The 13,806-nt window shown below is 41.1% G+C and overlaps 1 protein-coding gene across 3 annotated transcripts in view; it reads left to right on the top strand.

Moving 5' to 3' along the window:
* Window positions 1-13,806, top strand: part of LOC118121837 (rho GTPase-activating protein 26) — a 79,495-nt gene that overhangs the window by 35,847 nt on the left and 29,842 nt on the right. For all 3 annotated transcript variants that reach the window (XM_035178035.2, XM_035178033.2, XM_035178034.2), the window contains exons 3-13: window positions 1,281-1,342; window positions 1,527-1,598; window positions 5,756-5,857; window positions 6,325-6,435; window positions 6,988-7,092; window positions 7,982-8,111; window positions 8,520-8,620; window positions 10,584-10,678; window positions 12,084-12,162; window positions 13,424-13,460; window positions 13,726-13,791. In XM_035178035.2, coding sequence (XP_035033926.2) covers window positions 1,281-1,342; window positions 1,527-1,598; window positions 5,756-5,857; window positions 6,325-6,435; window positions 6,988-7,092; window positions 7,982-8,111; window positions 8,520-8,620; window positions 10,584-10,678; window positions 12,084-12,162; window positions 13,424-13,460; window positions 13,726-13,791 — 960 coding nt within the window. The remainder of the gene's footprint in view (window positions 1-1,280; window positions 1,343-1,526; window positions 1,599-5,755; window positions 5,858-6,324; window positions 6,436-6,987; window positions 7,093-7,981; window positions 8,112-8,519; window positions 8,621-10,583; window positions 10,679-12,083; window positions 12,163-13,423; window positions 13,461-13,725; window positions 13,792-13,806) is intronic.

Here is a 13,806-nt window from a genome sequence, read left to right as displayed (position 1 = left end):
ACGAAGAGCAAGGAAAAGAAGAAAAACTGAACTCACATTTAAATCCTCAAAGTTTAGTGGTAGATAAATAGATTTTCACATACAGATAAATACTTATACTTAAGGGTTTTGGGTAGAAGGTGATGCACATTTAAAAACTGTTAAAATTACACATATACACTGTAAACATTGCAGTATGGTGCCAGTGGAGAGTGGGCTGAGGTCATTTGTATCTGGTAATGTTCAGTACAATATCAATAATGTAGTATTGGTCTACATGGGAACAATCATTCCATGAACTCATCCAGGCTTTGCAGCGCTCTGCTGTGAAACATGCGGCGGCCGCCACACCCTCTCCTGGCTCTGTCTCTGCAGGCCGCAGCTCTTAAACTGACCTCACCCACCCACCGCTGTTGTTTAACTAGCCTCAACTATCTTTCCTGAACAGCTTGCTGCTCAACCGGGATGCACAACGACTGTTTGTTTTGTAGGATGGTCATTTTCATTCACGTGTCAAACTGACGTCTTCTCTGCCGTACAATGATTGTTACACCCTAATCTGAAAAGGTTTGAATTTAAACAGTTTAAAAAGTAATTGGTCTTTACACAGTAATATAAAAATGGCCAAAAACAGTCTGTTATTTTTATTGGTTCAGTGTCTCATTATATCCACTGTGATTGATTTTGTGCGATTGTGCTAAAAGGTTTGACTGCATTTATAAGCTTCATTAAAAGGTTGTGTTGCTTTTTAATGCATTCCTGCATGGATCCCTCTTTTATAGTTGGATCCAACTTCCAAGATCCAAATCCTGCGGCTTAAGCTTAATTTCGAGGAGCTGTGTGTGTGTGTGTGTGTGTGTGTGTGTGTGTGTGTGTGTGTGTGTGTGTGTGTGTGTGTGTGTGTGTGTGTGTGTGTGTGTGTGTGTGTGTGTGTGTGTGTGTGTGTGTGTGTTGCTGGACAGAGGCAACTGAAATGGAAACTTTGGCCCAAAACAATGCAGCCGGGCTGTGCTCACTTTGAGAGCACCGTAGAAACGAACCCTCTGAATTGAGGTTTTATATCCAGTTAATCAATCTGCTGTGTCATGACTTTAGAAACGTTTCTGAAAGGTCCAAGAACAGAAACAAAGGCGCCCTCATCACGTCCGCCTCATGCCAACTCGCTTCAAACACTCCCTCCGTTTCTGTCTGTACTTGTGTGTCTCACACCATCATTTTCTCTTTTCTTTCCAATTGTGTCTTGTTTTTAATTTGTCTTTCTCGTTCCCCCCCCCCCTGCCTGTTGATGTGTCTGCCCTCAGCCAAGTCTCTTCAGGAGTTTTCAGCGGTTCTGCAGAACCTGGAGGATGAGAGGACACGGATGGTGAGTGAGATCACAAACTGTCAGGGATCTAATAGGCTCGACGATGGGGGGATGGGGGGGGGTGTAAGAACAGAGTTTTTCATTTCGTTAAAGCTTTTCATTACTCAGTAAATTGGCTAATTTATGTAGATACGTGTCAGTAATGCAGTAAATAATGTCTACAATAACGTGTGTGTTTCCCCAGATCGAGAACGCCAGCGATGTTCTGATTATGCCTCTGGAGCGGTTCAGGAAAGAACAGATCAGCGCAGCCAAGGCAAGTGAACGACGTTGTACAGCCACAGTGATGGTGACAGTTCACGTGTGCTGTGCACCAGTATTGACACGTGTTCGGTGGCAGTGAAACACTAGTACATCAATAATATTCTGCTGCAGCTATTAACTGGCTGACTAAAATGTAAATTGTTTAATTTTAGTTTAAAAGAATCTTTATTTTACTGTAACACAGTGACAGATGTTGGTATTATAGCAGCTTCACAAAAAGCCCTGGGTGTGATTCATCTTTGTTTTAAAATGACGACAGTTAGATTTCCTGAGAGACTTCAGATCTCACTGGATGAAGTAGTGCAGGTGAAACCATTTCCTGTCTCAGAAACATTCACCACCTGGTTGTTCTGCAGTTTATCAGATTTTCATTTACAGGAGAGTGTCTTCATTTTTGTATATCCAGTACATCTGGATACAATTACTCATTTAAGTTGTTGTAACTGTAGTCTTATGTAATGCTCCCTGAAATAACTTGATTAATGCAGCTCCATAGAAACGGCACATCTACTGCTCATACGGCCTTTTTCTAAACTATTGGCACATGTTAAAGTTCCTCTGAGAACCTCCAAGATAATTGGAGTATTTCCTGTAGTGTCAGAAGCGATGCTCATTATACAGTACAGGGATATTAAGTACATCCTATGATGTTTCTGCATTCACAGCTTTGCAAGGATACTTTGGAATAAATTGAATGAACAAGAAAAATATCACCAACTACTGAAAACAGTTCCCTGATAGAATACTTTCTATTGTAGTGTTGATGACACCTTACAATCCTCAGTCTAAGGTGCTCAAGTCTGTTATTTTCCCAGTGCAGCCTCACAATAACTTTGCTGAGTCCCTTTAAAACAAGCCTGTAATGAAAGGCTACAGTAAAATATGTATTAAATGTGTCCAGGTCTCTTCTCCTTCACTAAGTCTCCCAGTATCACAGTCTGTGCCGTCACTTCCATGACCTGGATAGGAGATTAGAGAAATACATAATCCTGCCATAAATCACTGCTTCCCACTGGGGGGTCTCTGCGGATGACAGGGCTCCCTCACGGCACAGGCACTGTTGTTTTAGTGTTTCAGCGAGTATGAATCTTTTCTACCTTGACTGAGGGTACAGGACGGTATGGAAACTTTGGACTAAAAATAAAGTAGGTACAGGGAGGACCTCGAATTTACAACACCCTTAATTTACAAGATAAGAACTACACCGTACATGTTTTGGGGGTAATCTCCTGCCCCATTTAGTGAATATGCCATGTTTCAGTAATCTCCTTTCATCAGGTCATGCTTCACTTGCCCTGTGCAGTCATTAGCTATAGGACATAGATGAGTATCTTTAGGGTTTCCTCTGATACATGCCGTATTTAACATGTTATCAGTGCATATACTCTTCTAATCCATCCCGATATAGCAGGTCATTGTTTGATTGTGACACGGTGGCCCGATTAAGAAGTGAACGGGTAATCTGTGCTGTTAGGTCACCGCGAGCGATCCACTAATCCTGGTTTAGAACCTGAAAGAACCGACAACATCTTCGCCTGCCTGAGTTTCACCTCGACGCAAAGCTGCCGAGCTGAGAGGAGTTCCAGGAGAGTTACAGAGAAGAGAGATGGAAGTTTGTTCAAAACGTGCAATTGTATATTATACAGTTAATCAATTCAAATAGCTGCAGACAGGAGGTTTTAGAAAACATTGCATGATGAGGTAACTCCTTTTAGATTCAACACTCAGCAGCCTTACGACTAAAGGGAATAGCACAGGTCATGTCTATGTAATATCAAAAAATCTATCCTGAAGCAACGTTAAAAGAATTTCTGATGAATGAGTGTAAATAAAGTGTTGTAAATTAAGCCCACTCATAATTTGTTTTTGCTTTTAATTACCTTATTAACTTTTGAATCACCTCCCAGGTATTAGTTTCAGGCTCAGGCTGGTTTTTACTTTATCTGATCTGATCTATGCCCGAACTGTTACCGGTCAGTTTATAGGAGCATCAACTGGCGTTTAAACATTTCTTATCTTCTCCTCCTTTGACTTTTCTCACAGATTACAACTTGTTAATGCTGAAACGTTAAAGTGTGATGACTCGGTGAGACCTGATGGCTCCTCGCTGCATCAGTGTTTTTTCAGTTTAAGCTCCTGACAGACTCAGCAGATTCTGCTTCTGCTGCTGGAACACTGATATAGTGCAGTAAATTCCTGGTACTGTCTGTAAACTTTGGTGCTGTGTAAAAAAAAAAAGTGAATGTTCATAAAAAGTGCCAACGCCATCTGCTGCGTGCAGAAACAGGAGGTGATGATGTGGTTGAATCATGTTTCTGTGGGACTCCCTTGTAATTGCTCACATGACGGTGGAGTCATGACATTAGTCGGACAACATTAGTCGGTCTGGTGGCAGGACATTGTGCAGTATTCAAACATTTCATTAATTTCACTCCTCTGACAAAGAAAAAAACCCCATCAGAGTTAACACACTGTGAGGACACTGCCACCTGCTGGACGAGGATAGAACTGACTCTGGAAAACCAATTTGAATGCTTCTATATATTTTATATAAAGTTTGGTGAAAAGTGAGCAGTGATTTAGAGTAAACATTAACACACACATGCACACACTACATATACCTTCTATAGGAGACTTTAATAAAAGTAGGATTCTTTCTGTTGGTAGGTTTGAATTTCCAACGACAGCATGTTTCAGTGAATATTACAGTTGAGGTGACCACATTGTAAATATGACTTAAATGAATGGAGCATATCTAATTTTTCATGTAAAAGGCAAAAATCTGTCCCTTTTGAAAACTACAATTGAAAAGAAAAGCGCTTTAACACAAGACAATTGATCATTTTCATGAGTTTTTTGTAAAAAATATATCATGAAATCCACGATGAGGGCGATACAGAGAGAGCAATTTCCGACATGAGCATGTATTTCAACGACGCAGACTTTAAACAGAGACCTTGTTGTTCAGAGGAATGTTCATCAGCTCTGATGTTTTCTGCAGCTGCTGTCTGTTCCTCCTCGAGCCTCGACAGAGCATCAGGTTGAAGGAAAAAAACATTTCAAGGATGAAGTCGGAATATTAAGAGAATTAAGTCATACACGTGGGCTAAAACTTTTTTTTCTTGGAATATTTTAACCTTATCCTCGAAAGCTCAGAATATGTTTTTCTTGAACATGGTCCTAATTCTCCGTGGCACAATAAACTGTAACTTTCATGACAATTTTTTTGTCTGTTACCAAATAAAATGTCTGAAAACGGTCAGAAATGTACACCTCAATTTACTGCTTTTTGCTGCAGCACCAAATATTCAGATTTTAACAAAAAATCTTAAATTTGATCTTCGCCCTGAAGCTCTTATCCGGTCACGTCATGAGTTTTGGATAAAGAAATGCAATAACACTAACAAGCCGGGGCAGATGTACAGTTAATAACACCCCAGTGTCTCTCTGACAGAGGGCGACCCACCCTGACCTGCCCCTCCTCTGTTTATGTCTTTGATTCCCTCCTCCGTCTCTACGTCCACATCTCTTCCTTCCATCGGCTAGAATTAGATTAAAGTATTATGAACCTAACATGACTGATAATCGCTGATAGAACATGTTCAGGGAAGAAACGACTGCTTTGTGTGTTCTTTCCTCTCTTGATCTTCCTGGACGCTTTTCAGTTTTTTTTTTCCTCTGTAGTTTTAAAGCCAGCAGCCGTAAGAAAGCCACACCCTGCTCTATCTGTCCCTGGTTCATCATTCGTCCATCTGTCCGTCTCTGATGATGGTGATCTCAGCTCTCAGTGTGAAACAGTCTGTTGTTTTATAAGCAGCTGTGCTCCCCAGAGGAACCATTTCAAACTGAACTCCCTGACAAATGGAAAATATTTTAATGCGAAAGCTAAAATAAATTCACTCCTAAATAAAAATCACCTTAACTCTCTGTTCTCCAAACATGCTCTTAAGTCAATTGTACTCGAGGGCTATGGATGAACACAGATGGTAGTCACTAATCAAATTAGTCCATGATAATATGTTTAAAGTTAATTAATTAGATTAGATGTTTTGTCTGTTAACATGACAGAAATGTTCCCTCTGATGTCTCTGAGTCGAATTAGCTGAGATGAGCCTTGATTATATCGTCTGTCTCCCAAATCTGTTACAGGAAGCCAAGAAGAAGTATGACAAAGAGACAGAGAAGTATTGTGCAGTGCTGGAGAAACATCTGAGCCTCTCATCCCGGAAGAAAGAGTCACATCTACATGAAGTAAGAGGCCTAAGTTTACACCATAGACTTCATATAAAGATGGACGTCATGTCTCCGCTTCCTCCCAGTATCCAGAAATGAAGCCAAAATATCTCAGACACAAAGGCCGCCAATATTGCACCGATGAGGTCATCCGGAAGATCGTCTCAGCTGTCAATCATGACATTTCATCGCATGTTTTATAGCATTGAATATCTCAGTATAGCCAAACTTCTCAGAAACATACTAAATAAACTAAAATGACAGACACCATCTTTGAGAGAAAGTGAATTCACTGTGTGCTTTGACTTTTTGATTTGGTCCAAGTCCCATCTGCTAACGTGTAGGTGGTGGGATGTATGACCTCTTCTGCAGCCAGCCACCAGGGGGTGATCAAGACAGTCTTCCATCTTTATATGCAGTGCATGGTTTACACCTGACTTTTTTTTCTTCCACCTGATTGCTCTTAATTTCCTTCCCTGTCATAGGCGGACAACCAGGTCGATAACGTGCGGCAGCACTTCTACGAGGTTTCTCTGGAGTATGTCTTCAAGGTGCAGGAGGTCCAGGAGAGGAAGATGTTCGACTTTGTGGAGCCGGTAGGAAGACACTCATTCATTTTCCCCTTGTTTCTTAACTTTTCCCTTGAGTCGTCGAGCACACTTGCTGTTTTTCCAGCACAGTCGCTGACTCTGAGATATCCACACCCAGCAGCTGCTGCCTGAAGGCAGTTATTCTGTTGCTGGCAAACAGCCGTTTGGAAGTTTCAGGTGCCGAGTTGCCCGAGGGTGACTCCGTGGTTACCGCTGCGGAAATAAAGACAATTTGTTGCACACACACAAAACAAACCTCAATTTAAGTTAAGTGGGAAAGTACAAAGTAGGTCTATTTCACTATTGTCTTTTGTTGTCATTATTTTATTCTTTATCATATGGCAACATTACTACATCTTTCTCTTCCTCCTCACTTCACCTCCTCATACTTTCCTCCTCCTCTTCTCACACATCTGTTTCCATTACCCACCTTCCTCATCTACCATCTCGTCCCCTCTTTCTCTCACCCTCCTTCGTATCAGTTTTATCTCTCCCTCTTCATCCTCCTCCTCCTCTTTCTTCACTGTCCTCACTTTGTTTTCATTTTGTCTCCCTCAGCTGTTGGCATTTCTCCAAGGCCTGTTCACCTACTATCACCACGGCTACGAGCTGGCAAAGGACTTCAATCACTTCAAGACTGATCTCACTATCAGCATACAGAATGTAAGACACACACACACACACACACACACACACACACACACACACACACACACACACACACACACACACACACACACACACACACACACACACACACACACACACAAAGACCCTGATGGTGGTGTATTGAAGTTGGTGCTGGAGCTGCTGCTTTGATTTAGGTTGCAAACTTAATACGATTTTGTTTGTCCACCAATGAAAAGTCAGTCTCCTCCAAATCTGTTTAAAGTTTTGAGAGAATCAAATGTATTTAGGGTCATTTGGGTCATTAGTGCAGTGGAAGCTGTTTTAATTCAGGAGGATGCCTCAGAGAAAATAATAATCTAAATGTGAAGCTGCCACTAACTGACAGGAATTCAAAGGTCACAGTTACTCATCTGGAAATAGTATTGGAGAATCAATGAAAAAAATCTATGAAAATGTCAAAAAAGATAGAAAATCTAATTCTTATCTCGCAATGTTATAGAAAGTCATAGTTAAAAAATATTCCTGAATCTACCCCTTCATCCAGATCCATGCCAAAATTGAAAGGGTTTGTTTTTAGCCGATACCCTGTCTTTACACCAGGTTTTGTGGAAATCCATTCAATAGTTTTTGTGTAATTCTGCACACAGACACACAAACAAAGAAGAGGGGCGAAAACATTTTCTCCTTGGCGGAGGTAAAAAATGATAATTAGAAACTGGAAAAACCTCAAATATTAAAGATTTATAGTGCAGAGAATTTCTGGTTCATTCTGCTCTTAAAGAGCTTTTTGTGTGTCTCTTGTTCTGCAGAAAAATAGATACGTGCAGCTTCTGCTGTTGTTGCAAGTTGAGCTTTATCTCAGGATCACAACATTCGATGAAAGGCCTAATGCGTGTGCCTCCCTGTGCTTGTGTTTGCACAGACGAGGAACCGCTTTGAGAGCACACGGTCGGAGGTGGAGAGTCTGATGAGGAAGATGAAGGAGAATCCACACGATCACAAGAGTGTGAGCCAGCACACCATGGAAGGATACCTGTTTGTACAGGAGAAGCGTATGTATCTGCGTGTGTATAATAAATGTATTACATCTTACATTAAGGACGCATTTCAGCAACAATTTACAGTGTGTCAGTGCCATGGAAACAGGCTCTGTGCGTGAATCTTGGTACCGTACATGCGTATTAGTGGCATGTTTTTCTCCCACACACATCAACAGAGCAGCAGAACAAATAAAACAATGATGAAACGACAGTTGACAAAGTCATGTGACCTGCTGGAGACGTGACAGCCGCTATTTACAACTAAGACTCAACCTTTTTATCTAAAATCCTAGTCTCCTCCTACTGCCTCAGATTTTTTTGATCTCTCTTTTCTCTTTATTCCCTTCTTCTCATGTGCTGTTTTTGCTTTTAACCTTTTCTCCATTCATTTCTCTCCATTTCTTTCTCTCTTTCCCTCAGGCTCATTTGTATCTACCTGGGTGAAGTACTACTGTACGTACCATCGGGAGCCCAAGAGGGTGACCATGGTTCTGTTTGACCCTAAATCAGTAGGGAAAATGGTGAGTAGCTCCGGACATTCAAATGTGCAGATACATGTAAATACACTGTTCACACTTGGTATTAACAAGCGTCTCCTGTGACCACTTGACCCCGTGATTAGATCTCAAATGTGGTTTGAGTGATCGGCTCTCAGGGCGTTCATACTGTACATACTATAAAGATGGACAAGGTGTCTCTTCTTCCTCCCATAATCCAGAATTGAACCTAAAATATTCCGTATATGAAAACTACCATCCTGCGCCGTAGAGCAAGTGGAGTAGAGCGATGCTCGACCGATCGCTTGTCAGTCTCAACTGTCAATCGTGACTTTCACCCCGTTTTTATAGCATCAAATAATGAACTAAAACCCTCAAAACAAATATGTATACAAACATTTGTATCTACAACTACTACACTGAAAGTTTTTTAGTTTGGTCCATGTCTAATCCACTAACATGGAGGACTCAGGGGTTATGGCCACTACGGCAGCCAGCCACCAGGGGGCAATCAAATGCTTTGGCTTCACTTTTGAGTAGTCATGTGGTCCACATTCACATGCAGTCTGTGGTTCACACCTGTACGTAGAGCGTTCCTCACACTGACACTAAACATCCAAGATATGCTTCTCTCCTGCTTTCTTTGTTTCCCTCTGTTAGAAAAGACAGTTTTTACCAAGTTAGAAACGTAAACAGTCACATGCACACAAACGTTCCACATGCTCAGACACACACACACACACACACACACACACACACACACACACACACACACACACACACACACACACACACACACACACACACACACACACACACACACACACACACACACAAAGTGTCTTTTCAGCCTATACAGAATCACCATGTTGTCTCATTTGCAGTATGTTCTCACCCTGTACATCCCTCTGCCTGCTCTCCAGCTCTCAGTCACACTCTGCTCACTGCTGAGCACAACCAGCTCTCACCACTGTGTGTGCTTGGGTTTACTTTATTATCTCCAACACATGACATGCTGTCAAGAGATAGTTCAGGGGAAGCTGCAATTAAGTTTTTTTGACAGCAGAGGAGTGTAGAAGTAATGTTTTATCTCAGTCGTTCAGTAACAAGACAAAGAGCAAATTTGACACATGATTCACACCAGTGCACCGTCACGCAGGGAGATACTAGTTTTAGGACAGAGGCCAATTTATTCCACGACAGCCGCCTTAAAAGACGAGAGTGCAGCTTCATTTTCTTAAAGTGCTCCTGTGTCTCTTTTCACACCCACCTATGTTCTGTATAACGCAAGCTCAGGCCTGTTTCTTGCTAGTTGCCACGGAGCATTTTGAGTCATTGCAGTAACTAGGCTCAAAGTAAAAGTAGAAAACACTGAACTCCAACTCAATAGCACAGGTAAGATTTACAGAGCAAACACAGCGACACACGGATCGGAAAGCATCTCACATGCTTAAAATGGTTTGCATGTGCTCTGTGGATTCTGGCTGTGCTTTACCACATGGTATCTTCAAAATAAAGTAAGAAAAAATGAACAATATTGAATAAAGGGTGGTGTAAACACAGCATTTCCACCATGTATGTGTTGGAGTGTAAAGCTCAGTTGTTTCATACTTTAATTACTGTGCTCTCACAACAGCTTCTTTATATATATAGAATATATATATATTCCTGAGTATTCATGTTATTCCTCACATATAAACCTGTTATTAATGTTGAATTATCGATGTTTGTCCTAAATGATTTAAATGTGCTTCCAGTTGGATTTGAACAAATTCTCTTCAACAGGGCAGGAAAGAGAGCGAGCCATTATTGTGACAAAACTAATTATTATAAAATATTTGTGTTCTCCGATTTGTCAGAAGAAAACGTCAGTCCTCATTCCAGACTGTCATCTGTTCTGCAGGTTCATGATTCTGCATGTATCACACTACTAATGCTGTGTCCCATGATGCTTTTCTCTTTCCCCCTCTATTTCTCTCTTTGTCAGGGAGAAGAGGAGAGCTTCATCCTCAAGTCCTGCATCAGGAGGAAGACGGACTCCATAGAAAAGAGGTTTTGTTTTGATGTGGAGTCTGTGGACAGGTCAGTGACCGATCTTCCTTTCACCCACTTCCACCTGCTTCCTTTTCACATTTTTCCCACTTAATTTCTCTTCAAGGCGACACATTTCATTTCCGGTCAAGGTACAAATTGTGTCTTTATTAATCAGCGTAATGCAATATCCAAACTTTACTGTAGTTTTCAGGTCCTATTATTCATTTATTTACAGTTTTCCAAAACTGTAAAATCAGGGCTGGTAAAACTTTGGCAATATGCTCTTTAATTCATAAATTAATAATTTAATTAAATCTACTGACTCATATACCGTACATGGGATGAAGATTTTTAGGAGATTTTATTTCAAACCAGTAAGAAGAAGACACGAGCTGTGTTCTAGAGCTTTACAAGGTGTAATTACAGGTAGGATACACGCGGGGGTGCTGTTCAGTTGAGTTGGACCTGGGGACCGGACATTGTGGCTGCTGGTCTTCCTCTCAGGCTTTGACCCTGCAGTGTTTTTCTTCTTCCTCTCCTCTCCTCTCCCTCTTCCTCTCCCATCTCCTCTTTTCCTCTCCTCCCTCTCTGCCTGCTCTTCCTCAGCCCCAGCCCTCCTCCATCGAAACAACCTCACCTTGTCATCACCCCATCCTATTTTTTCCTGTTCCCACATGCCTCTTCTTCATTTTTATTCATTTCTTCTTGTGTTATTGTTGTTGTATAGACTAGTATAAGCACATTAAGTGATTTTTATCAAGGTTTGTATTACTTTGCATTTGTAGAATGTGGCCGTACACTCGCAACTGTGTGTGTGTTTGGATGAATGTTCTGCAGAGGAAACATGACTGAAAGACAATGTGTAGACTGGTGTGTGTGTGTGTGTGTGTGTGTGTGTGTGCGTGCGTGTGTGCATGTGTGTGCATCTATCAGGATGATATATCATAGTTACTCTTAGTTTCTTACTCAAACAAATCCCCATTCGGTGGTTTTATTCATAAGCTGAGCTCTTGGTCCTTTTTCATCCTTTTATGGAGAAACAAAGCTGTTGATCATCTGTTTTGGTGAAAAATGATATTGTCGTCATACCTCAGGCACCCATACATGAATATGCTTTGCTTTTTGAATAAGGTTTCGATACGGACGCAGATCCTTTCACCGATTCTGGAGGACAACAAGCGTTTTATAAGAAATGTATTGTACAGATTTTTTTCTTCAACTTGTTTGTTGGAAAAACTCCAGAGGGAATTCTGAGAAGCTCTTTGTCTAATGTGTGATGCTATGATTACAGCTGTAGTTTGTTTTACAGGCGTTGCTGCACTCTGTATACAAACTGCATTTGCATGTACTTAGTAGACAATGTTTGCCACTGACCTCAATATTCAATAAGCAATTGTTTTGGCTTGTGCGTGCGTGTGTGTGTGTGTGTGTGTGTGTGTTTGTGTATGCGAAGGCCGGGAGTGATCACCATGCAGGCTCTGTCAGAAGAGGACCGGAGGTTGTGGATGGAGGCCATGGATGGGAGAGAACCGGTAGGTTACCATGGTTACCGGTTTGTTCTTATGTGGTGAAACAATAAATATGTTTGCTAAGTAAAGCAAGAGCTCCAACATCGACAGTAATTTTTTTTTCATCTGTGTGACGTCAGCAACGTTCCTCCCTCAGAACATTTGATATATCACAAAGCCGCATTCTCGGATTAAAAGGATTGACAAGGAGGAGAAATCCAGCAGTTTTCCAATATTCTTTTTTTCTTGTGAAATACTGGATAATTTACTACCTTAAGTGTCTCCCAATGAGGCAACCATAGAGGGTTAGAAGGGCATATTATTTTTACGTGAAGCTGCTCACTGTGTTGATGTAGAGTGCACGATCCACGGTGAGAGGTCACAGGTAAAGTCAAGTGGGATCACGCGAAGGGTCACAAGCCAGAAAGGTTTGGTAACCACTGGCACGGAGCCATTACCACAGACATAATGAATGCTATTAGTTCCTAATAGGATAGTTGACTGAAAGCCAGTCTCCCTGACACTTAGAATATGCCTTTTTATTATACATCTCTTTCACCCTGAGGCTGAAAATGTGTTACTGAGTGTTGCTTTCCACACTGTCATTTTGATCATGTCCCAACACTTGCCCCGTCGTCACGTTGGTATTCAAACGAGGTAAAGGTAAACTGCATCCGTAAACACAACACAAGCTGGAGCAGGCAGCGGTGCGCTCCGATCGTCTGTGATAATAAAGCAAAGTGGTGTTGATGTTGATGTTTTGCTCTTAAGGACTTGCCTACGTTTTGTTGTTCTCTGTTGTGTGGATGCTTCACCTTGATAGTCAAGGTACAAGGCCACACAACGACACCTGAGGCTTTGAGCTTGAACACAGTCATCCAGACAAATTCATGCCTTCTTTATTTTCTACAGAATCTTATAAACATAGATTGTAACCCATGTATATGTATTGTCTATGTGATAATGGCTGTATGCCAGTGGGTATTAGTGTGTAGATGTGCGTGTAAATGGGTGAATGTAACTTGTACTGTGTGGTCAATAAGACTAGAAATGATAAATGTAGATACAGTCCATTTACCATGTTCTGTTGCAGAGGTTTTTCAATCTTCTGTGAATCAATCTTAGTTATTGTGTTGACATTTACAGTGGTATAAGCAGCGTTAACTTAGAAACATTCAAAACCTAATTGATAGATGTAGAAGAATATCTAATAAAATCCTTTGTTCTGTCATCAGGCTTCTCTGTAAATTAGCTGAAGAAGTTGGTGTTTTCTTTTTGTTTGCAGGTTTACAATCTGAACAAAGACAACCAGGCTGAAGGCCGTAAGTAGCTTTAAGTGATTCATTAACTGATTGATATAAAAAATACTCTATTGTGCTTTTACTTGCGATCCAGAGAGTAATTCCGAATGTCTAAAATATAAATTCCGTGCAGATTATGTCAATTATTTATTCTCACCATTTAATAATGGATGACTATCCTGTTTCGAAAAGCAAATGTAAATGAAAACCATTTTTTCCCTCTGACCCTGACACATTTCACTGCGACGGCTCATACCTCCTCTGTTCCTCTCCCTCTTTCTGTCAGTGGCCCAGCTGGATGTCACTGGGTTTAACGTGATGAAAAAATTCATCTATGCAGTGGAGACGCGAGGTACGATGTTACATC

Source organism: Hippoglossus stenolepis, chromosome 15, assembly GCF_022539355.2.
Source record: "Hippoglossus stenolepis isolate QCI-W04-F060 chromosome 15, HSTE1.2, whole genome shotgun sequence".
NCBI lineage: Eukaryota > Metazoa > Chordata > Actinopteri > Pleuronectiformes > Pleuronectidae > Hippoglossus > Hippoglossus stenolepis.
Note: the sequence above shows the minus strand (reverse complement) of the source record. Positions and strands in the feature narration are given on the sequence as shown.